The sequence below is a fragment of the Strongylocentrotus purpuratus genome, unplaced genomic scaffold (assembly GCF_000002235.5).
Source record: "Strongylocentrotus purpuratus isolate Spur 01 unplaced genomic scaffold, Spur_5.0 spur5_scaffold_10, whole genome shotgun sequence".
Taxonomy (NCBI): Eukaryota; Metazoa; Echinodermata; class Echinoidea; order Camarodonta; family Strongylocentrotidae; genus Strongylocentrotus; species Strongylocentrotus purpuratus.
Window position 1 is genome coordinate 20,791,698 of NW_022145595.1, and position 23,540 is coordinate 20,815,237.

Consider the following 23,540-nt stretch of genomic DNA (forward strand, 5'->3'; position numbering starts at 1 on the left):
TACTAATTTTCTTTAGTAATTTTTTTTCATATCTTGTAAATTATCCTTCTTTGAATAAACTCTTGTGTCTCTTATTATAAGTGAACCTTTTGCATTGATATGTAGCAGAAGCAAAAGCAGTACTATTCTGATTTTATTTTTGTAACCTAAACATCATAAAACTCAGCAATGTCCAATATTGGTATAAAGGCCGACATTTGCAGCATTCAAACACTTCAGAAAGCTCCAATGTCAATAAAATGTCTGTTTTCAAAGGTTATCTTTCATGAATGTAGACACAAAATTGTGCACATGTATTTCTAGTATTCAATCACTACATTAAATGCATAATGTAGATTTATAAGAATTAAAACAATGTTAATTCAAAATGGCTGAACGTATTGAACATGTAGTTCACTTTGTTCATCAAAATGCTTTGACTATGCATAATTAAGCATAGGGCTTGAACTGATATTTAAAAATCCCAGATAATATATATATAAGAGGTACAACGATATACTGGTAGTACTTTTTGATCTACTCCATCAGTATGATAAATAGTATACTTTGTATAAATCATTCAAGTCCTTAGAACAGGACTCGGGTGAAAGGTTAATAGGTGCATTTTAGCATGCAATGTGAATGACTGTCATTGATGACTACATAAACTTGATATGTATATGATTATAGTATGTATATTAATGTTCAGAATAAGATAAGCTCATATCCATTCCGTGTTAACTACTTATGCTTTCTGCTTTATGTGATCAATTTGTGAGAGAGTACGAGTTTGAACACAAGTATTCAGGATTAAAGTTATTCCCAATACTTCTGAACACACTATGTGCAGAATTAATGCTGTTTCCATCTGATCCTAGTGATTAACAATGCTTGAAGTTAATAATTAACGTTAATTTAGAAATAGCTATCTTATTTGCAGTGTACACAATTAATGCTGTTTTCTTTCCATCGTAAATGATTCAAAATGCTTGTACCTTACATAGTCTCTCTTCAGAAAGAATCGTCATATTGTTTAAAACGAGGTAATAACACACATTACGTTTGAAAATACATGGCTTAATGTTAAATCTTCGGTAGCTTTGGTGCACTGACGAGAGGGTTGCTCTGTTCCAGGAGTTTCCTGCCCTCCGTCTTGTAATCGTACTCGCAGTTGTGGGCTTCGGCGTAGCGATGGCTGGCACAGAAATTGTGGCTGCACCTGTCAACAGGAAGGGGGATGGGAAGAGGAAGAAAAGAGTGGCGTTATTGTAAGCTAGAGAAGACGAAAAGTCTATGTATGGTTTTTGTTTAAGCTGGGGTCACATATTGGTCAGGTATTAAGAAGAATTGAGATATTGAAACTTGTTAATAGTTATGAAATTTGACTTTCTTGCATTGCAATCAATCAGTATTAAACCAGTTGTGATTGAATAACTTCATCGCTTGAAACCTCCTGGTCCTGGGTCCCGTTTCATAAAACTTGTTATCAATAACAAATGCAAGAATCCTATGACAAACCTGCTTTCAGCCAATCAAATGCAGTGATTTCAGTAGCTTATAACACATATTGCAACTAGTTATTGATAAACGGGGCCCTAAATCACTCATGAAATTTGCCAACATTTGTATGCATGCAGTTTCTGAGTTTACACTCTTAAACAAAAATTACAATCAAAGAAATCTGACAAACCACTCTTTTGGCCAGGAGGGATTAGACCTCCTTGCATGGTCACTGACAGGTGGTTTTCTCATCAAATCAGCTCTCAATTAACATAAGAAAAAGATTTGTTTATAATTCATTATTAAAGTAACAAATCTAATATTTTAAGATCATAATGGTGAGAGCAAACAGTGGCATGAACAGCCTGCCATAGTTAAGTCCAACTTAAAGTTGATCTTATTTTTTGTGAAACACTCCCCAGGTGGAATTCAATTCAATGGAAATGTTCTTACCTGCATGCATAACTGGTGGCAAGGCCTGTTTTCTTGTTGCACATGAAGCATCTCTTACTCGCCTTCTTCTTGGAGCTGATAGCTGGCTTGGTGACTGGAGGCAGGCGATGAGCTGGAGATGTTACTACAGGGTAAACAAAGAAAAAAAAGAGTTCAATAATGGTTTTTTTTTATAAGAGGTGCTGTACAAATTAGCAAGTGCATGTGAATAAGAAGAGCTGGATACGTTACTACATGTACATGGTGAACAAATAAAAAAAAAGGATACATGAATGTTTATGCTAAAGAGAAGATACAAAGGTATGAACAAATCAGCAAATGATATCTGAGCTGGAGATGTGACTACAGGGTGAATTCAGAAAATTAAAAAGAATAAATGATTTACACTGACAAGAAATTGCAAAATATATACGGTATATGTGTGTTTACACTAGTAATCGTACTACATGATGAACAAAGAAAATTATGTTCACAAATGGTTTATGCTAATTAGAATATGGTAATGTCTGCATAAATTAGAAAGATAAGCTGGAAATTGTACTTCAGTGTACTGGGATCCATCATAACTACTAAAATAACGAAACATGTTTTTAATGTTTCACGGATAGAAATCAAATACTGTATGCACATGTAATCCATTCACAAGTCTTATGACATCTCAAATTATTCTTAAAATATTAAAATCAATTATTTGTGAAAGATACTCACATAGTCTGCCTTCTTTGCTGCCAGACAACCTCCCTCGTATACTGTGAGCAGACTGTATACAATTTTTTTTGTGAAAAATCATACAATGAATATTTTCATATACAGTACATGCATCATTCAATGAAATATAAAATGAGGGGGGGGGGTATTCTGAACACTATATTACATTTTATGTAAATAAGAGATATGTAATGTAAACTGTCATGATAAATTGGAATATCAGGGAATATTTGATTCATATGTGCTTGCACAGATGTCCCTTTAACCACCGTACATGTATATATGTCTGCTGCCAAGACTTTGTTTGTTTCTGTCTACCACTTCAGGAAAAACCTCAAAGCAACTTCCTGTTTTGTTTTCTTGTTATGCATTTTAAAAGCCGTGGTTCCTTTTCTTTACGTTCTAAGCTAACTGGTTTATTAATGAGGTTGCTGAAACAAAGCAAGATGAAACATGTCCCAGTTCCCACTCTTCTCTAAACCCCACATTGTGAAAAATATATTGTTCATAAAACCAATAAAATTGTTATAGTTTTCTGTTTCAACCCCTACATATTAACATCCTGTGTGTAGCTTAATTAGAATATCCAAGGAACTACACAATCACTTGTGTATGTTTCTTATGGCATCATTATTTGGGGCGACAATATAATGTTTAGTCTTTTTTCCTACTTTTTTGTAACTGAAACAAGAGCCTTGCAAGCATTTGTAGTGACCTTGCACGAGCATGCTAGAAAGGCTACCTGGGGGTTGTTTCATAAAGCTGTTCGTAAAGTTACTCATGACTTTACAAACGACTTGTATATGAAGTGCCAGATAGAATGCCCCAATATTTTCTGATGTTTTAACAAAGTGTGACTACAGTATATTTCCAATAACCTCAATTTAATTATGGCAAAAAAATATACTTAGCATTAAAAATGTTTGTTATCATAAGAATGTTAATTTATATCTGCAAAGTTCAACTCTATAGTTGATGCAGTTAATAAAGATTGAGCAACCCATTTGGCTTTTCATATTTAAGTCATTTGTAAAGTCATGCGTAACTTTACGAACAGCATTATGAAACACCCCCCGAACAGCCCAACAATGAAATGTGACTATAGACATGAGGATTTTAAATGTTGATGCAAAATTCTTTTTAAAATGAAAATTCCTACAGTGTTCATTAATATGTACATGTACATACAGTATGTGTTCAAATGATAAAGCGTTGTAGCATTAAAAATAACTTGTTTCCAGTGCCAAAACAAAAATCAGTTTGAAAATATTTTTCATTGCTACTCTTCATTTTGGCTATGATTCCCAGTTGTGAAGAGTTAAAAATCGTATCCTGAAAATGTGCATTTTTAAGATGAGAAACAAGAAGCTAACAACTGAATAAATATACATAGTTCCTTTTTGAGAGGTAAAATTTCCTTCCTTATCATATTTCCTCATGGCAGGGTTAACTTACAATCAGTAAAAGTGCCAAGTAAGGGTACACCGAAGGGAACATGTCTTTTGTAAATGAATTAGCTCAGCTTTCAGTATTAAGTACTGCAAGATTGCCATTGTTGTTGCTATTTGGCAGTATATTTGTGCCTGCATGGAATACACCATGGACATAAGTGTTGGGGCTCCCCCATCCCCTCCGCCCCTACCAGTTTCCAGAAATCATGTATATATAGTGGTGACGAGAATGTTTGGAGGGCTGCTGTAGATCGGGTTTAATGATTTTGTCGTAAAATATCTCTGGTGTGGCTCCAGTCATTAGGGGGGGGGGGGGTTCATTAGTGTGAGTTTGGATGGGGGTGGGGCACCAGTCTTAGGTAGATGAAATGATAAAGAACAAGATCGATTAGGGGGATATAATAGTACGGATATATACGGGGGATATAAAACAGTACGAGAGGGTCCTAACTTCTTTTCGCATTAGCCTTTTTCGCCCTCTCATTTTCTTGTTCTGCTTTATATCGCTTAGTTTTCTTTTATTCAGTATTGAATATATACGCCATGTCTTCAGTTTTATAAGTAAATCAGTTATACATAAGAAAACTGAGAATAAAGATTTGTAATGATATAATTAATTAGTCAGTAACGTAATTTATTAGGAGACGCTGGATGGTTTGCAACTTCGTGTTTCTGCTTTTTTATAAGTTTAATCTGGTCAGCCCGGTTTCGTTTGCATTGAAAACTTGCTTTGCCCGAGTTGAAACAGGCCTAATTTGAAACCTCCTCAGGTCAATGGACTTCTCCTTCTCCTCCTTTAATTTCGTCTTCTCCTTTTTTATTTTCTTCTTCTTCTTTCCTTCTTATATTATTCTTCTCCTTCCCTTTTCCTTCTGTTTCTTTTTCTTTGTTTTCTTCTTCCCGTTCGTCTTCTTCATCATCTTCTCCTCCTCCTCTTCCTCTTCTTCCCCCTCCTCCTCCTCCTTCTCCTCCTTCTCCTCCTCCTCCTCTTTTTCTTTTTCTTCTTCTTCTTCTTCTTCTTCTTCTTCTTCTTTTTCTTCTTCTTCTTCTTCTTCTTCTTCTTCTTTTCTTCTTCTTCTTCTTCTTCTTCTTCTTCTTCTTTTTCTTCTTCTTCTTCTTCTTTTTCTTCTTCTTCTTCTTCTTTTTCTTCTTCTTCTTCTTCTTCTTCTTCTTCTTCTTCTTCTTCTCTTCTTCTTCTTCTTATACTTCTTCTTCCCTTTCCTCCTCCTCCTCCTCCTCCTCTTCTATGTCTTCTTCTCCTTCGTTTGTTAAAATCTCTCTGTATTTTGTTCTCAGTTTCTTATGCCCCGTTGCATACAAGGGACCCCTCGATCCACCCTGGTGCAAAGTTTACGTCCTAAATATATAGATGGCGCTGTGATTCTTTGCCATTTTGCAAAACTTTGAAGTGAGAGTTTCTTACGTCTGTACCTCCTCCTCCTCTTCTTCTGTTTCTTCCTCTTAATTCTTCCCTTTCCTCCGGGCCTTTCCTCCTTCTCCTCTTTTTTTTTTCTTTTGTTCTTCTTCTTCTCCTCCTTTTTTCCCTTCGTTTTTTTGTTCTTCTTCTTCTCCTCCTTCTTTCCCTTTGTTTTTTTCTTCACTTTCCTGATTGCCAAAGATTTATTCAGATTTATGCGCTCTTGCATGCAATAGAACCCTTGATCTAGCCTGGTGTAAAATTTACGTCCTAAATGCGCTGAGAAGGCGCTGTGATTATTTGATATCTAGCAAAACTTTGAAGCCGCAATTTCTTTCGTCAACTGTACTCCGTTATCAGCTTTTTGATAAAATGAAAATACCGACAAAGGAAATGGATATCAGGCAGAAAATGGGAGAATTGAGCAATTTGTCAATTTATCAAAGTGACATGAAACTTGTATTCTCTAAATAAATCAAACTTGATCGTACCTATATTTATCAATCATCATGTTGCCGATGAAGATATATTTTATGATAGGTAATTCAACCCGTGATCAATCGTTTTATTGATGTTATGATTTGTTTTCTTCTAACAAGACATATTTATTTACACTGGTTGATCAAGGGGGGGGGGGGCACGTACCCCGTCCTAATCCATATAGCGTACATATATATACATATCGACTACAACAACATGTAAAACCTTACACTTTTTTTTATCTTATTGTCTTCAGGCTCTTTACTTTTCATTTTAACTCGTTTCTTTGGGGCCTTTCTTTCACACCGTCTGTCTCTCTCATTCTCTTGACCTTCTTTTGTCGATCCAGTCCTTTTGCTTCTTTATTTCCCCCTTCTCCTTTAGTTTTCACCTCCACCCTTTCTCTCTCTCCCTCTCTCTTTCACTATCTCTCCCTCTAGTTTCTACACCAAACACTTCACTCACAATTCTCCATGAAACAACACAATGAATAATACTTGCACAAATTTTCTTGACTTAAGACACGCCACTTCTTTTTAATAGTCTGCATAGTTGAAAACCAGGAAAAATGCATAAGGCAAAAAATGGTCACAAACTATTTTCGTGTTTTCAGCTGAGCTAAAGTTATCCCACACAGTCAAGAGAAAAAAATAAAACCAGATAAAACAAAATTATCGGATTGAAGAGAAAAATAGAAATAATAATTCTCTATTTTACATGATTGTATATCACATCTCACACCCAAATTGTACTGATAGATTTTCAGTACATTATTTCATCTACTTTGAGATAATATCTCAAATTTCTTTTTTTCGTATTGCACTTAATTTTTCATTTACATTTCCTTTTGCCATCTTAGCAAATGAACTAATCACATAAGAAGTATATGAAGCATACAATCATTGAGAGAGAGACTTACTGCTAGACATATATGTTCCCATTGCCTCTGGTTTGCATACATAAGAGGTACAAATGTGCACAACTCCTATGGATTGTGTACTGCATGCAGGACCTGTGTTTCCTATTTGCATGGCAAACCAATCGTTTATGCATTATACATTAAAACAACACCAAATAAGTTCAGATTCTTGTAACAATGGGGAAAAGGGCTCCACTTCAGACGGACAATATTTATCTTGCTTAAAAATCATCATAGCTGCATTCTCTTAAATAAAGTATATGATACGATTTAAAGCTGCATGAAAATATCTCCTTAAATGGTTAAATATAAGCATTTCTCTTAGAGGTACTATGTGATGTTTGAAAGTTTTTTTGTTTTTTTCCTGTGGTTGAAGTTTACATACATTGATCATGAACATACATGTAACAGCAGGGTGGACTATGACTTTGCTTAAAGGTCTAGTTTGCCAACATCGGTACAAACATTTACATTTCGTTTCACTAGGTGTTTTTCCTGCCCCTCTTATTTTTGCTGCTCTTAGCTACTTTGACTTTCTCGAAAATAATCGAGTTAATTGGAACCTTTAAAAGATAATATCATAGGAAGGAACATGCAACTTCAGCTCCAGATTACGCTGCAACTAAATGCACAAGCTGCTAACACAATTACTTCCCACTCAAGGGTTTAAAAAAAAAAAAACACAACAAATACACACAAAAAAAGGCACATGCTACATTTTGACGCTCAGCAAGATCGCATCTTAGAACAATCGGAAAAGCTAGTACTTTACTGAAACAGAATGATAACATAATATTATTATGTTATGACTTTGCCTATACGTTTTTTTGAGACATCATTGTCATACGTTAATGGAAGAATTTATTTTTACAAAGAAAACAAATGAACCTGGAATTCTAGGTTAAAGATTTCCTGACAGCATGGCTAATAACTGTTATGATAATTCTAATACGTTACGCGGAAATTGCTAGCATCTGTTTCATTCCATGTATTTAGAATTACTGCAATTCCAAAAAAAATTGGAAGGAAATCGTGATGCAACAAAGCTTTAGTAAATGAGCTATCTTCAATAGATTTCAATATAATAATGTTAACAGGTAAGACTAAGGGCTATATTTCAGGCTAATCATAAATTCTAAATAAATTTTAGAAATATTTTAATGGTAAGAGTCATTCCATACAACCTGTATATATAAGGTGATCTGAAAGTCTGCTCAGTAATATTTTATTAACTTTTAATGCAGATGAACATTATGGTGTGGCATCAATTTCCTAAAGAAAATAAGGTCTAATTTTCAAAAGGGATGAAATATATAATGAATTGTAAAAGAGGTTGTGCCCCCTACTTCATGAATAGTCATAATAAATTCAAGCTCAAATGTATGGACAGAAAAGAAGCGAGATTTGGAAGGAACGTTTCTAAACACCACATTCTTACCCATTTTTTTCACTTTGCCTACAAATGCCCATCTGCAAGTTCGTATTTCCTTTTCACCAAAGTAGAGGCAAAAACAAACAATGAACAACACAAAACCCCAAGTAGCACAGAATAGAGCAGTTGCAATCCTTTTGAACTATACATATTTTTTTAAGATTCACTTTTATATATAATTCACATATATTTTTATTAAAGTACTTTTCCTTTTGTCAGAATAATGTACAATATCTTAAACTAATTTTCTTTAGTAAGTTTTGTTTTCATATCTTGCAAATTATCCCACTTTAAGTGAACTCTTTAATAAGCGTGTGATTCTTATTATAAGTGAACCTTTTTCATTGGTATGTAGCAAATGCAGTAATATCCTGTTATTCTTTTTTTAACGTAAACATCATAAAACTCAGCAATGTCCAATATTGGTATAAAGGCCGACATTTGCAGCATTCAAACACTTCAGAAAGCTCTGATGTCAATACAATTTGTGTTTTCAAAGGTTATCTTTCATGAATGCAGACAAAAAATTGTGCACATGTATTTCTAGTATTCAATCACTACATTAAATGCATAATGTAGATTTATAAGAATTAAAACAATGTTAATTCAAAATGGCTGAACGTATTGAACATGTAGTTCACTTTGTTCATCAAAATGCTTTGACTATGCATAATTAAGCATAGGGCTTGAACTGATATTTTAAAATCCCAGATAATATATATAAGAGGTACAACGATATATATTGGTAGTACTTTTTGATCTACTCCATCAGTATGATAAATAGTATACTTTGTATAAATCGATAAAGTCCTTAGAACAGGACTCGTGGTGAAAGGTTAATAGGTGCATTTTAGCATGCAATGTGAATGAATGCCATTGATGACGACATAAACTGGATATGTATATGATTATACACATGTAGTATGTATATTAATGTTCAGAATAAGATAAGCTCATATCCATTCAGTGTTAACTACTCATGCTTTCTGCTTTATGTGATCAATTTGCGAGAGTGTACGATTGTGAACACACGTATTCAGGATTAAAGTTATTCCAAATACTTTTGAACACATTATGTGCACAATGAATGCTGTTTCCATCTGATCCTAGTGATTAACAATGCTTGAAGTTAATAATTAACGTTATTTTAGAAATAGCAATCTTATTTGCAGTGTACACAATTAATGCTGTTTTCTTTCCATCGTAAATGATTCAAAATGCTTGTACCTTACATAGTCTCTCTTCAGAAAGAATCGTCATATTGTTTAAAACGAGGTAATAACACACATTACGTTTGAAAATACATGGCTTGATGTTAAATCTTGGGTAGCTTTGGTGCACTGACGAGAGGGTTGCTCTGCTCCAGGAGTTTCCTGCCCTCCGTCTTGTAATCGTACTCACAGTTGTGGGCTTCTGCGTAGCGATGGCTTGCACAGAAATTGTGGCTGCACCTGTCAACAGGAAGGGGAGATGGGAAGAGGAAGAAAAGAGTGGCATTATTGTACGCTCGAGAAGACGATAAGTCAACGTACATGTATGGTTCTTGTATAAGCTGGGGTCAAATATTGGTCAGGTAGTAAGAAGAATTGGGAGATTGAAACTTGTTAATAGTTATGAATTTTGACTTTCTTGCATTGCAATCAATCAGTCTTAAACCAGTTGTGATTTAATAAGTTCATGGCATGAAACATTCGCAAAGCTCTGGTGAAATTTGCAAACATTTTCATGCATGCAAAAGTTAATTCTGCCTCAGTCAAATCTGTTGAGACCCCCCAAAATAGTTCCACCAATACAAAATTCAACTTAGGACGTTTAATTGGCACGTGTATTGCAAAGTGTTGTCCCAAAAAAATTCGGCTTATGCCATTTTGAGTCATGCAGAATTAACTGTACCTTGATTGCAAGTTATGGTGAAAGAAGTACAGGCATATGAAAGAATTGTTCATGTTTTGGTAAAATCGTGGAACAAGCAAAGCCACTCGGCAAAGTAAGACTTAACATTAATCTTGAGCTCTGGTATGGGCATTGTATGTCGAGAGAACATGGCTATAATTTATTCTGGATTGTTAATTCTGCAGTAGATTGATTGTTTAAACCAGGAAAATAAGGAACGATCTCACAAAAACTTCCTGGAAATCATCATTCAACAAAAATCACAACTCACATTTGCACATAGTGACCTATGTTTTAAGCACATGGTGTCGGACCTACTTTCCTCGATTTCCTCATCTTTCTATGCTCACTAATCAGCTCCCATACATTTTCTACCAAAATCGCTTGGCACATGTCATTTTTTTGTAATCTTGAACATCAGTTTATGTTTTGTTGGATTCTGTGAGAATTTATTTTCTATCATTACCAGAACTCAAGCTTTAATCTTTAAGGAAAAAGAAAGGCAGTCCTGGTGGAAACATTCAATGGAAATGGTCTTACCTGCATGCATAACTGGTGGCAAGGCCGGTTTTCTTGTTGCACATGAAGCATCTCTTACTCGCCTTCTTCTTGGAGCCGATAGCTGGCTTGGTGACTGGAGGCAGGCGATGAGCTGGAGATGTTACTACAGGGTGAACAAAGAAAAAAAAGAGTTCAATAATGGTTTGTTTTGATAAGAGGTGCTGTACAAACTAGCAAGTGAAGTGCATGTGAATAAAAATAGCTGGATATGTTAATACGTGGTGAAGGAATAAACAAAGAATATACATGTATGAATGTTTTTGCTGAAGAGAAGATACAAAAGAATGAACAAATCAGCAAATGATATTTGAGCTGGAGGTGTGACTAAAGGGTGAATTTAAAAATTAGAAATTAGAAACAAGAAATGGCTAAATATGTAAAAACTAGCAATAAACCAGCAATCTTACAACAGGGTGAACAAAGAAAATATTGTCGCGACTGGTTTATAATGAGATAATGCTAATGTCTGCATACTGTAAATTAGATAGATACCGGTAAGCTGGAATTTGTTATACTTGGAGCCATTATGATTACTAAAATCATGAAATGTCTTTTTTAGATGTTTCATGGATACAAATTGAAAAAAAACGTACTCCATTCACGAGTCTAATGACATCTCAAATTAAATATTGATTTCTTAAAATATAAAAATTAATTATTTGTGGAAGATACTCACATAATCTGCCTTCCTTGCTGCCGGATAACCTCCCTCGTATACTGTGAGCAGACTGTAACATAAAAACACAATTGAAAATCATAAAAATTAATATTCTCATATTACAGTGTATGGGCATTAATCAATGAAATATATAATGTAGGGGAGGTATTCTAAAACACTATATGACGTTTTTTGTTAAAAAGAGATAGGTTAACTGTCATTACAACTAGAAAATCAGGGAATATTCGATTCATAGGTGCTTCCACAGATGTCTTTTTAACTACATACATGTATGTACATGTACTGTAGATACTAGGCCTACTGCCAAGACTTTGTTTGTTTCTGTGTACAACATCAGGAAACCCTCAAAGCAACTTCCTTTTTCGTAGTCTTTTTATGCATTTTAAAAGCCTTGGTTCCTTTTCATGACGTTTGAAACTAAATGGTTCATTAACGAGGTTGCGATTCCTCTGAAACAAAGCAAGATGAAACATGCCCCAGTTCCCACTCTTCTCTAAACCACACAATGCGCAAAATATATTGTTCATAAAACCAATAAAACTTCTATAGTTTTCAACCCCTACATATTAACATCATATGTGAAGCATAATTAGAATACCCAAGCAACTAAACAATTACTTGTCTATGTTTCTTATGGCATCATTATTCGGAGCAACAATATGACGTTCAGTCTTTTTTTCTCCAAACAACATGTGCCTTGCAAGCATTTGTAGTGTACATGCTAGAAAGGCTACCGGAACAGCCCAACCATGCAATGTGAATATAGGCAGAAGATTTAAAATTTAGATGCAAAATAGTTTTTTAAATTGAATACTCCTCGGTGTACATATATAGAAAGGATAAAACATTGTTACATAAAAAATATATATTTCAAGTGACAAAACTAGAACAAGTTTGACCATATTTGCCATTGTTTCTCTTCATTTTGGCTATTATTCCCAGTTGTGCAGAGTTTAAAAATCTGCATTTCTAAAGTGAGAAACAAGAAGCTTACCACTGAATAAATATACATACAGTGTAGTTCCTTTTAGAGAGGTAAAATTTGGTACATTTCCTAATTGCTTATCGTATTTCCTCAAGGCAGGGTTAACTTACAATCAGAGCTTTCCTGGCATCTGGCGTTCTTATCCTGTCTTCACTAATAGCATTTGTGAGTCCATTGCTGGAACTGAGAGCTTGAGATAGCGTCATGCTACCCGAAGTAACTCGAGAATGTCCGCTGCGCTTCCCCGTATGCGAGCTCTCACGGTGTCCCGACCTCACAATATTGTTAATCTTGCCTTCGCGATTAGCTTGATTTACGAGTTGGGTCACCATGCGGGCATCGGCAGTCTTTAGGTTCATGCGTTCCGGGCCTCGGCTGGCGTCGGCCGCAACCTGGGCTGCTTCGGCAAGATTGGAGGAAGTGGTCGGCCGGAGGTCCTGGATGAAGGAACTCTGCGTGGAAGGGGGGTGTGGGTATGCGTTTGTCCGACTTCGGAAGGAGTGATGCAGATTGGCGCCGGTGAGGTTCTCAAGAGCACGCTGCGATGACGACGGCGGTGGGACGGGGCTATGCCTGCTCTCCTTGCTACTACTGAGTCTCAATGTTCGGCTCTTGCTGCGGCTGCTCATACCGGCCGACATAGCCACTGGGTTCGTCGTAGCACCAATTTGCGTAATGTCTGCTGCCCTCGCTTTGGGCACAATTTCAGGTTTTGTCCGTGTCCTCATGCCTAGACCCTTGGCAGACGATCCAATGCGAGGTGTCCTGGTACTAGGCAATTTCTCATGACTGTCACCAGTAGAAACCATAGCGCCCCCTACAGGTGGTAGTATTGTAGTTCCTACGGGTGGAAGGGGGCTGGTCTTGTTGAGGGACTTGCTTCCTTTCTTAGCTGAGAAGATTCTCCTCTGTCCTGAACTCTTGGGTCGACTGCTGCTCGGTGGTCTTGCTGTCTTTGTCGTTTTCTATAAAAAAAATAAACAAACGGATGGTAATAATGAAGCAATAGAGCAATTCATCAATACCGAAAGCCAGAAGAGCGTTAGATCTGTGTAAGAGTATGAGGTTTAGTCCGCCTGGCTCTCAACAGAAAACAATAACACAATGCATTAGTTCTCTCTGAACATATTATGTTTTCACAAATGCAATCAGTGAACATCAATGACATGTTACCTTGAGATTTACACAGATGAAAAATCACCTACATGTAACATGTTACTGGTTCATAATTCATAAGTTCAAAAGTTCATCATTACTATCATAAATGTTCCTTTCAACACAAGGTTTATAAATTGTATCATGGAAATAAACTGTCCTGACTTCCTGATCGTTTCACATGAATTTCAATTTGTTTTCATTTTTAAAGTATCTTTCTTTATATTTTCCTTTTTTCAAAGTAAAATCATAGTTGATCTGTAATCCAATGTTGTAAACAGAGTGTTTAGCAGAACAGATTATTAATTTCCATAAAGTTGGCTTTGAACTCTCAATTTACCTTCTTGCCAACGGATAAATTTTCCATCTTGGCCCTAAGAAGTTTCATCTTTCCCATGGTGAGGTCGTTCTCCTCCGTCGGATATTCCGGTGGCGGGTTTGGGTTTAGGTTCTTCTTCTCCTCATCCTCCTCCTCTCCAACGTTATACACAGAAGCACCGCTGTACATGTAAAGAGGGAGAGAGAGAGGAAGAGAGGGAGAGAGGGAGAGAGAGGGAGAGAAAGAGAGAGAGAGAGAGAGAGAGAGAGTGAGAGGAAGAGGGAGAGAGAGAGAAAGAGAGAGAGAAACGTTTAATATGTTTGTGGAGTAACTCATTTAAATGAATACTTCTTCATGAGACTGTCACTATCATGTAATATTCAAAAGGAGGGATAAAATTATTATAATATTTGAATCTGAATAAAAATTTATTATTTAAAAAAGAAGACATTTGTACCTGACAAGGAAAACCTTCTTCATGTACATGTACATTCATGTACTGTATGTCAATGAGATTGAGAACATGTCCAATACAATTTAATGCATATATATCAGCATGTTAAATGATTCATTTTTTTCTCTTCATGTGTTATGCCGAACTCCACAGTATGCACTCAATTCTGTTTAATTTTCTTTATTTCATTAAAAAAACATGAGTACATGTAAATTCAAGTTCATTCTACATTTGAAAGCAGGAAACACCGTTGCAAGCTTCTCTGGCTTTCCTGCTTTGTAATGAATGGGGAAGTGGGGGGGGGGGGGGGAAGAAATGTTCTGGGAACAACCACTAAGGTCGATTTCAAGTACTTCAATTTGATAATGTACAGGTAAATGTATGAAAATATTACCTGTGAATGTTATACACAGTTACACCATATTAATAATTTTTGGACATATTTGTTATACTATCTATTATAGTTCCGTACTGTGACAAGCTTCGTCATATACATGTACATGTATTCTCTTCCTTGTTTATATGGGATTTCCCCCTTTCTCTCTCTCTCTCTCTCTCTCTCTCTCTCTCTCTCTCTCTCTTGGGCAAAGGGGGGGGGGGGTACAGTATGTTCTAAGGGCATTTAAACATATTAAGTAACTCAATACAGTTTACATACCGGTACATGAAATTCATACTACAAGTACACAACATCTATGAATGTTTGATGTATCCTCGGGTTGACGTTATGTCATAATAACATTCTAGATTACATCAGCACTGTGTAAATTTATGAGTGACATGCAAACCTGGGAATCTATCCCACTTCAAATTTTGACGTTAAGGGTGGGTTGTGGGTCGACTTGTGAGTAATACTTAGTTTCCTTTCTCTTGGTTGTGATCTTGGTCAATGAAACCAGTGAACAAAACAATGAAGTGAAATCAATCTTGAAGTATGTACCTGCATGAACTGTGTGCCAGTAAAGTACAGGAAAGCCCATAAGAAGCGAAGACTATAAGTACATATTTGTACATGCTGTATGCATACATGTATGATCAAATACATGTGCACTAGAAGACAAATGAGTTAAATTATAACTGTGATCTTTATGCAGGTGGTCTTAAAATGTACAGTTTGTACAAGTACATGTACATGTACATGTATGTACAGGTTCCATTAGTACAGGTTTAAATAAGAAACAATAGTAGGGAAATGAAAAATGTGGTCTTTATAGACAGGTGGTCTTTCTATACAGGTGATTGCTAAAGCAGGTTTGACTGTACTTGGCATCATTCAAAACAATAATCATCTCTGGAACCAGAAATAAAAAATTAATCAACACCACATCCTCATTTCTAATCAAAACAAAATGATAGCCTAGGGATATTGCAGGAGTGTGACTGGTATCAAACAAAAACACATCAATAGAAGATCTTATTGATCTAGCACCTGGCCTTCACGACTAGATGCTTATAATGTAATTCATACTCCCAAGAGACACAGCTCCTCCACTTGCCATTGATTTTCAAACATCCCTCGCTCGCTGTAACGTTGAATGATTGCATCATTCTCAACTACTGCACGAGGGAGAATATTTCGTAGCTTTACGGAGCTTGGATAAATTCAATACTCAACGATGCTCAACATTATTGTACTTTGTAGGCCTATCTACATGTAGTGCCTGTCATTCAGACATGTATAGTACACGAATATTATATTACATTGCTCTAAAATTATGAAATGTTTCCTTGAACAGTTAAACTTAAAGGGAGACGTTTATACGTATAAGAAGAAGAAAGAAAGAAAAAATGACACCGTTTAGAATGGACCATTTTGTAGTTAGCACATGTGTCAAATGACTCCAAATATCCACAGATCTTTTACTCATGGAGAAGTCCCACTTTGTGTATTTTAGAATAATCAATGCCAAAGTCATGTACATTGTACATGTATGTGCTTCATGAAAAGTTTTTGTTTGCCCTCTTGTATCATAGAATGTACCGTAGGTGCACACATGAATAATGATTACATGTACATAACATGAGCACGTATTCATTTTACAATTTTATCACAAATGACCTTTATCTGCCCATGTGCAGACAGTATTTACAAAATGGCTTATATATAAAGGGATGGGTCATGTGCTTGTCCTTTCACTAAATGGTTGCTATGGAAAAGCTTGCAACTCTGCAAATGAGCTAAAAATGTATACAATTATGTGGGTAGGAAAGGGTCAACAAAACTATCCACATCAACGAGTCCTACACATATCTAGGGATGAAACCTCCTCCCCCCCCCCCCCCCCCTGCAAGGTGCGTAAGTTGGGAACATCTTGGAGGTGAGCCAGGCCAGGTAAGGGGTCTATTGTGTACATTGGAAACCCCCTTGGTAACCAGTGTTATCCCACAGACTATTGACAAGCACGTAAGGGTGGCTATTGTGTGAATACAATGGCCAGGGGGTCTATTAACGGTCTATAATGAGAAGCAAGTGGTCAAAGGGAAGGCTCGGTCAACACAATGAAGTGGTTGGAATTAGTCTATCTATCCAGACTCGCATGTGTGCCAATAGGCAATACACATGTATTGACAACACGTGTCTATAATTTATGGAGGTGACATGCGGAGGAGATGGGAGCAATATTTCCCTACCCCTCTCATACATATGTGCAGTGTTGAATGTCTATGAAAATACAAGTGCACATGTCTTTGAAAATACGGGTACATGTACATGTACAATGTACATGTACAAAGTAGACCTACAATGTGTACATATACATGCAGACTGCAATATTGGGGAGTGAGCAAAAATTGATATACACCTGTACCTGTATTCATAAGGAGCTTTTAATTTGTACTATTACGTTTTGGAGATTTGATGCATTAATTACAAATTTCTGACTAAAATTTTATGCTGGCTTTTTTGACAGATTTACAAGGTGGAGGCAATCAGGAATCATCTTAATTCATTGTTTGTTTTTGCAGTACATGTACTACAAAGTTGTTAAAAGTTTGGTGATGTTTTTATGTTCCCCATTGTGCAACAGGATCTTCTTCTTAAAATGTAAGACTACGCAGTGTACAACTAGATTGTTTGTTTATCAATCCATTTGTAATGGGTGATCACATGCATTGCCTTTGACAGCAATAACAAATGCTGGTCTATACAATGTACACTGAAGTTACTGAACAGTAAAACACAATAAAGAGTGAAGTCCTGCTAATTGTTGTGATATCTGGGCCCCATTTCACAGAGCTTGTCATCAGTGACAAATGACAGTTTTTGTTAAAAGCTAGTGAAATCCTTGCTTCTGATTGGTTTTCAGCAGATTTGTCACAGAGAAAAGGCTTTGAGAACGGGTTTCAGGTCTCTGTCTCATAAAGTTTGTTATAGAAAACAAGATACAATTACTGTTATTTTATCTTTGTATATATTGTCATGATGATGGAAATAAATTTCAATTCAATACTGAAATTGTGGCAATCGATTGGCTGAGAGCCAATTTGTCATAGAAATTTAGCATTTGTTATTGATTGGCACTGAATAGCAAATAAACTGACACATTAATGTTTTACTAACATGTTTTTCTAGTTTTCTGTTTTTATCTTCATCTACATGTACATACAGTGTAAGGCCAAATAACAAAAATAAAGTGTTTTTCGTCCCCGCCTGCCTCCTCTTTTTTTTTTTACTATTTACTATTCAGAAGAAAAAAAAGAAAGAAGCCTACTCACATAGCACAATATCTGTGAATAAAAACGCATAGCCAGCTATAATTATAAAGATGGCATGGGAGCCATCTTGGGGGATAAAATTTAACAAATTGCAAAATGGTAAATAGCAATGCCCTGCCTCCACCTTTTTTTTTAACGTCCGGACGAGAAACACATTATTTTTTGTTATTTGGCCTTACACTGTATGTAAATGTAGATGAAAATGAAAACGGAAAACTCGAAAAACAAGTTTGTAAAACATTAATGTGTCAGTTTATTAGGCCTAAATTCTTTCCTTAACAATTGCAATAATTTTTTTTATTTCTATCTGTTCTTCCCTTTCCCTGACTTGTGCTCACAGTACGTTTTCTTTCTTTCCTTCTTTTTTTCTCTTTCTCTTTCTCTCTCTCTCTCTCTCTCTCTTTCTCTCTACCCGTAACCTTCATTCTTTTCTTCTAATTAGTCCTCACCTTAGTGACTCAGAGAGAGGGGTCAGCGTCCCGTCTCCCCGGTCCACAACCCGGAAGAAATTGAGCTGGTCTCCTTCCCGGAAGACGAGGAGGGTGACCTGGCGGTTGCCTGGCAACTTCTCCCAGATTTCCTCCTTGTTGGCCTCCATATATTCCGCCATCTCCCGGATAGCGGGATCTTCCATCGGAACTGTCAAAGAATAATTAGTTAATAACATTTATTTCCCATATAGACATGTACAGTATGACTGTATACTGTTCAAAAGCATGAACATGTACTGTGAAGTGCCATACATGTAGCTACGATCAGACAAATAACCCAAATTGTTTCAATGTGATTGTAGCCAAACCCTTAGGCACATGTAATGTACATGTAGATGTTGTCTTGATTTGTGTATTGTTTTAATAATGTTTAGTAACGAATATATATTTCATATTTTTTATTATCAAAATAGGGTCAACCTTTTTATAAGGATTATGTTTTCTTTCTGGTTGCAACCTATTCAGTTTATTTTATGTCCTTGTCAAATATGTTCTTAGTGTGTATTGTATGTTATATACCTGATTGTTTCTTTATAACTGAATTAAACAAAATTGAATTGATTGAATTGAAGTAAAGATTAGAATGGAATATCTTCAAAACGATCCCTTCCATAAAAGTTGGTATGGAGCCCTGTACAAGTATTTTCCCATTGTATAGCCCATTTTTTTTAGGGTTACCAGTGAGAATTCAAGAGTGGGTTTGAAAATCTTTGAAAATTGTTTAGTTTGTACACAAAAAGCCTAGATATTGAAACTGAATTGATAGGGCCTGAATTCAGGCTTTTGCCTTGAAAACTGCCACCTATTATTTGTATTTTTATTTCTAATGAAACTAAAACTATTTCACTTAATGTTTAATAAATTAAACCACAAGCTACTGAAACTATAGAATTTGATTGCCTGTGAGCAAATTTGTTACAGAATGGTAGCAATTCACCGGTTTAGGGTTACGACAGTGCGCATGCGCAGACATGGGCGCCATTTTAACTGCCTGCGCTGTGCGCTCACATCATATTGCATGGGCGCTATCTTAATTTACGCGTTAACCACTGACCTCTAGAGGTCAATGATTTGTTTACTCGTACATTAAAATGGCGCCCATAACCGTAAACTGGTGTATTGTTGTCAGAGCAGAACACCATTAATACTCAGCACAAGAGACAACTTGGGCTCAGAAGAAGATCATAGCCAAGTTATCCACAAAAGCTTAATCGATCACAAATACTTGTGTTGATTTATTGCATTAAATATGTTGTGTACATGTAGAACACCACATAAAAAAATAAAGAATTCAGATAGTTAACACAAAGCAAATACAAATTTCAAAAGGTGAAAAGTTCAGCAAAATTTATGGCGATTTAGAGGCCCCTTTTGTCACACAAGCTACAGTGTACAACACAATCTACTACACAAGTTGTGAGTAGCTGGCATTTAAACTCTAGAAACGGAACATGATGCAGAGATTGTTCTGGTTGTTGAGTTAGCCCCCCCCCCCCCCCCCAATTCAGAGCCTGTTTATGAAGTACAGTAGCCCTGATCCTTATTTTAAAAGTAACATTGTTTATGTAACTTGACAACAAAAAGACTCACTTCTTCGAGTATTGATAGGACCTCCCCTCATTGCCAAGACCAACTTCAGAGATGCCGATGGTGGAATTCTGATGGGGAAAAAAAGAAAGAACTTTTTACACATTTCTTGACATTAACTCTGCATAGAGCTTCATGTAAATACATGTTAGTCAAATCTGTTGGGACAGCATAATTAGTTCGATTATGGCAAAATTAGACTTAGTCGATGTGAATAAAATACGTTTTGCATAGTTTGGTTTAAAAAAAGAATATGTTTGACTTGGGCCTTTTAGGGAAAATTCGACTTGTGCGACTTTCAAGTAATGCAGAGTTAACTGTACATATAAACTCTTTATAAAATACATCGAAATGACTCGGACTGATGTCCTTTTATTTGATCGAACAATCAAAGTCTTACCCATAGTCCTGCAAACAGTAATCATCCTCAAGCTCTACAGACCTCCAAATGAGATGTTGCTGGGAGATGGGGATACCTGCAAATAATTTAAAATCAAAGACAATACAATTTATCAATTTTGTTGTTATATGCACATAGTACATACATACATGTGTCTTGTGTCACTAATATTTCTTGCTCAAGAGCTAGGAGAACTTTAAATTTAAAGCCGTCTTTAAAATAAACAAATTAATGATAATATCTTATTACCTTCTGGCTGTGGAATCTGGACAGATGATACACCACACCCCCTAATATTGGAGCTCTTCTTTGTTTGAGGGGGGGGGGGGGGCCTTAAGACGAGTTGCGATTGATTTAAATGAATCACAACTTTTTTTAAGATGGGGCCTTGATTGATTCAGAAGTTCCAACTGTGTAGATATAGAACATTCAACATTCAATCAGAGTCTAAGTTTTAATTGATTTTTTTTACTTAGGTATGACAAGTTAAAAAATGAGAAGATAAATAAGACGTTTGCCATTTCAAAATTAATTCCCTTGGCGGCTTGGCCTTATGCTAGGTTAAAATAGGGCTGTCAACTTTGGAGAACTGCTTCGAGGGAGATCGTATGCAATTTTTTGGGGGGCTCAACAGGGAAGGGGGAGGTGTTGAGTAAGAAAAAAAAAAAATCAAAAAAATCTGAGTGCTCACTACCCCCCCCCCCCCCCCCCCCCTATAGCAAAAAAATCCATGGCGGCCACAGCAATCATGTTGTAGATTCACATTTTTATTGTACATATTGTTGCTCTCAGTAATTTTCCATTACGCGACTTATTTGACTCGGACCATCTGCGTTCATCGCGCGTCCTGGTTCTGCACATCGTTCACCCCACGTTTTTCAATGCCGCAAGGCGACGGTTTTGGTCCTCTCAGGCTCTCCGAGGGACCTGGTAATGAGGATTAATGCCTTACCAAAGGGCACTAGCGCATCGCCTTGGTTTCGAACCCGGGTCACCGGATTACGAGACCACTGCTCTACCGACTGAGCTTTCTCCAGGCCGTGATCTTCTCTTCACACTCAAGAATCTCCTGTGCTGCATGATCCTCTTGCACGGCACATCAACTTTTTCTCTGCCGTCTCCAGAGGGATGGCAGTCTTCCAGTGGAACGTTTTAATCAGGACGCTACAACGTTTCAGGCCACCGTGGACAAAACGGGTTGGACGTGAGGGAATGTGCAAACGTGGAAGGCCATAGTAAAACTAACTGGTGACAGTACAATACAAAGCCTAGGGTCGGGACTAGATCTAGTCTAGGCATTCGGTCTCCGATTAAAATGGAGCCGGAGGGCTTGAGCAGTTAAATACTGAACAATATCAATCTCAACACCTTATCATGCTTATAGTAGATTCTATGTAGGTCTACTTTAAAGTATTAGTAGACTAGTCTAGTGACACAGAAAAAAAATCCATATATTTCCACCCATTATCCCCATAGATTCTCTATATATTTTCCACTAATTTCAGTGAGTAGATCTAAGTAACTTCGCACCTTCCAATCTCTGTATTTTGGCCTTGACAGAAATCACAGTTTCGAACGGCGACACTCGCAGCTCGAAGACAGTTCCTGTCAAAGTCTCAATGAATAATTCCATAATATCAGCATATTCTGGATAATCAATGTACTCCATGGTGTCTTCCTGCAGGTTGCTCTCCATCTGGAAACAACTAAGGGTTCACCACCTTTCCTTGTAAAACTCAAATCACTTTTGATCCACCATTTCGATTCTCATCTTGGCGAAGGTAAACCGGCTTGGAGTTGGAACGTTTGACTTTTCTACGTAGCTAGCACTGTCTGTAGCAGTTGCTGATGTCTCCATAAAATCACGCCATTGTGCCTGTATTTGTTGGATATTTCAAAGACTTGAAGTTGAATTTGGTCCACTAACTTGTCAAACCTGATTTTTCGTGAGCTATTTGCCTACGAAGTCGGTAAAATACAATTGAATGCGATATTAGTACTGCGGACTTGTTGTTTCCTTTTAATAATTTCTTTTTCCCCATTATTTCTGCACGTACCATGGTTAATATGCGCACGTACTTCGTACGTACGTACAATTCCAAGCAGTATAGTACGGTACGGTACAAGCGGATCGGGAATCGGCACACACACCGCTGTAACCCGGGGGGCAGGTGCACACAAACAAACGTCTATAGCTAGCGAGCTAGCTCAGCGCACCCGGATTGCACAGCAAGAGTGTGGTATGCTCTGAAGTTAGCGACCATTTTTAATGGATGAATGGACATCATTTGTAACAAAAGCAAACGATAATTTGCTAATATTTGGTGTTTGATACCGAAAACATCATAGATATTGAGTCGCATGCTCGAGATAATATATCGAAAAAAAGAAAATACACCAGACACATTGAATATAAAAACAATGCATCTCTTAATCTCTTTTTCATTGCGGTTCTTAGATGGAAAAAAAAAAAAAAAAATCGAAAAAAGAAACTAAGCGATATTTTCAGTTCATTAGTGACGTACGTCGCCATTGGTAACGCGGGTCATACGTACGTACGATGATAATACTTTAGTATATTTATTTATTTATTTATTTATGCATATTCACAATTTCATAATTCATTGGAGTTAACATTACATGAAAAAGAATATAATATGTTAAAAATCCTTTCCAATTGTACAATACATTTGAATTGACTTCACATGAAAAAGAATATATCAATGTTTTATCAAAGACAAGTTGCAACTATTATACAGTTTAAAGGATGAACATTATACAAAGGTGATGAAACAAAAGCAAATAAAGCTTTAATTGTTACAACACCTTTCAAATATATGATATATGACAAACAAAATTCCTAAAGGGTTGTGAACTTTTTACACTATTTACAAAGAACAAGAAAAAAGAAGTCGTAAAATGTCTTTTAGATCATAACAAAATTAGATTTATGTTTGATATAA

General features: G+C 36.4%; 1 protein-coding gene across 3 annotated transcripts; it reads right to left on the minus strand.

The window, feature by feature from the left end:
• Positions 1 to 142: 142 nt before the first annotated feature.
• Positions 143 to 22,627, minus strand: LOC577894 (AN1-type zinc finger protein 4). Of its 3 annotated transcripts, none has more exons than XM_030979734.1 (9): positions 22,108 to 22,627; positions 20,578 to 20,653; positions 20,181 to 20,248; positions 18,549 to 18,738; positions 13,953 to 14,112; positions 12,568 to 13,422; positions 11,470 to 11,521; positions 1,933 to 2,056; positions 143 to 1,198 (listed from the first exon to the last, which is right to left on the minus strand). In XM_030979734.1, exons 1-9 carry the CDS (start codon positions 22,271 to 22,273, stop codon positions 1,063 to 1,065), a joined length of 1,827 nt encoding a protein of 608 aa, XP_030835594.1. In that variant the 5' UTR covers positions 22,274 to 22,627; the 3' UTR covers positions 143 to 1,062. The 3 variants fall into 3 exon arrangements, with proteins under 3 accessions (XP_030835594.1, XP_030835593.1, XP_030835592.1); XM_030979733.1 differs by lacking the exon at positions 1,933 to 2,056 and adding an exon at positions 10,773 to 10,896; XM_030979732.1 differs by lacking the exons at positions 143 to 1,198; positions 1,933 to 2,056 and adding exons at positions 6,500 to 9,790; positions 10,773 to 10,896.
• Positions 22,628 to 23,540: the final 913 nt, after the last annotated feature.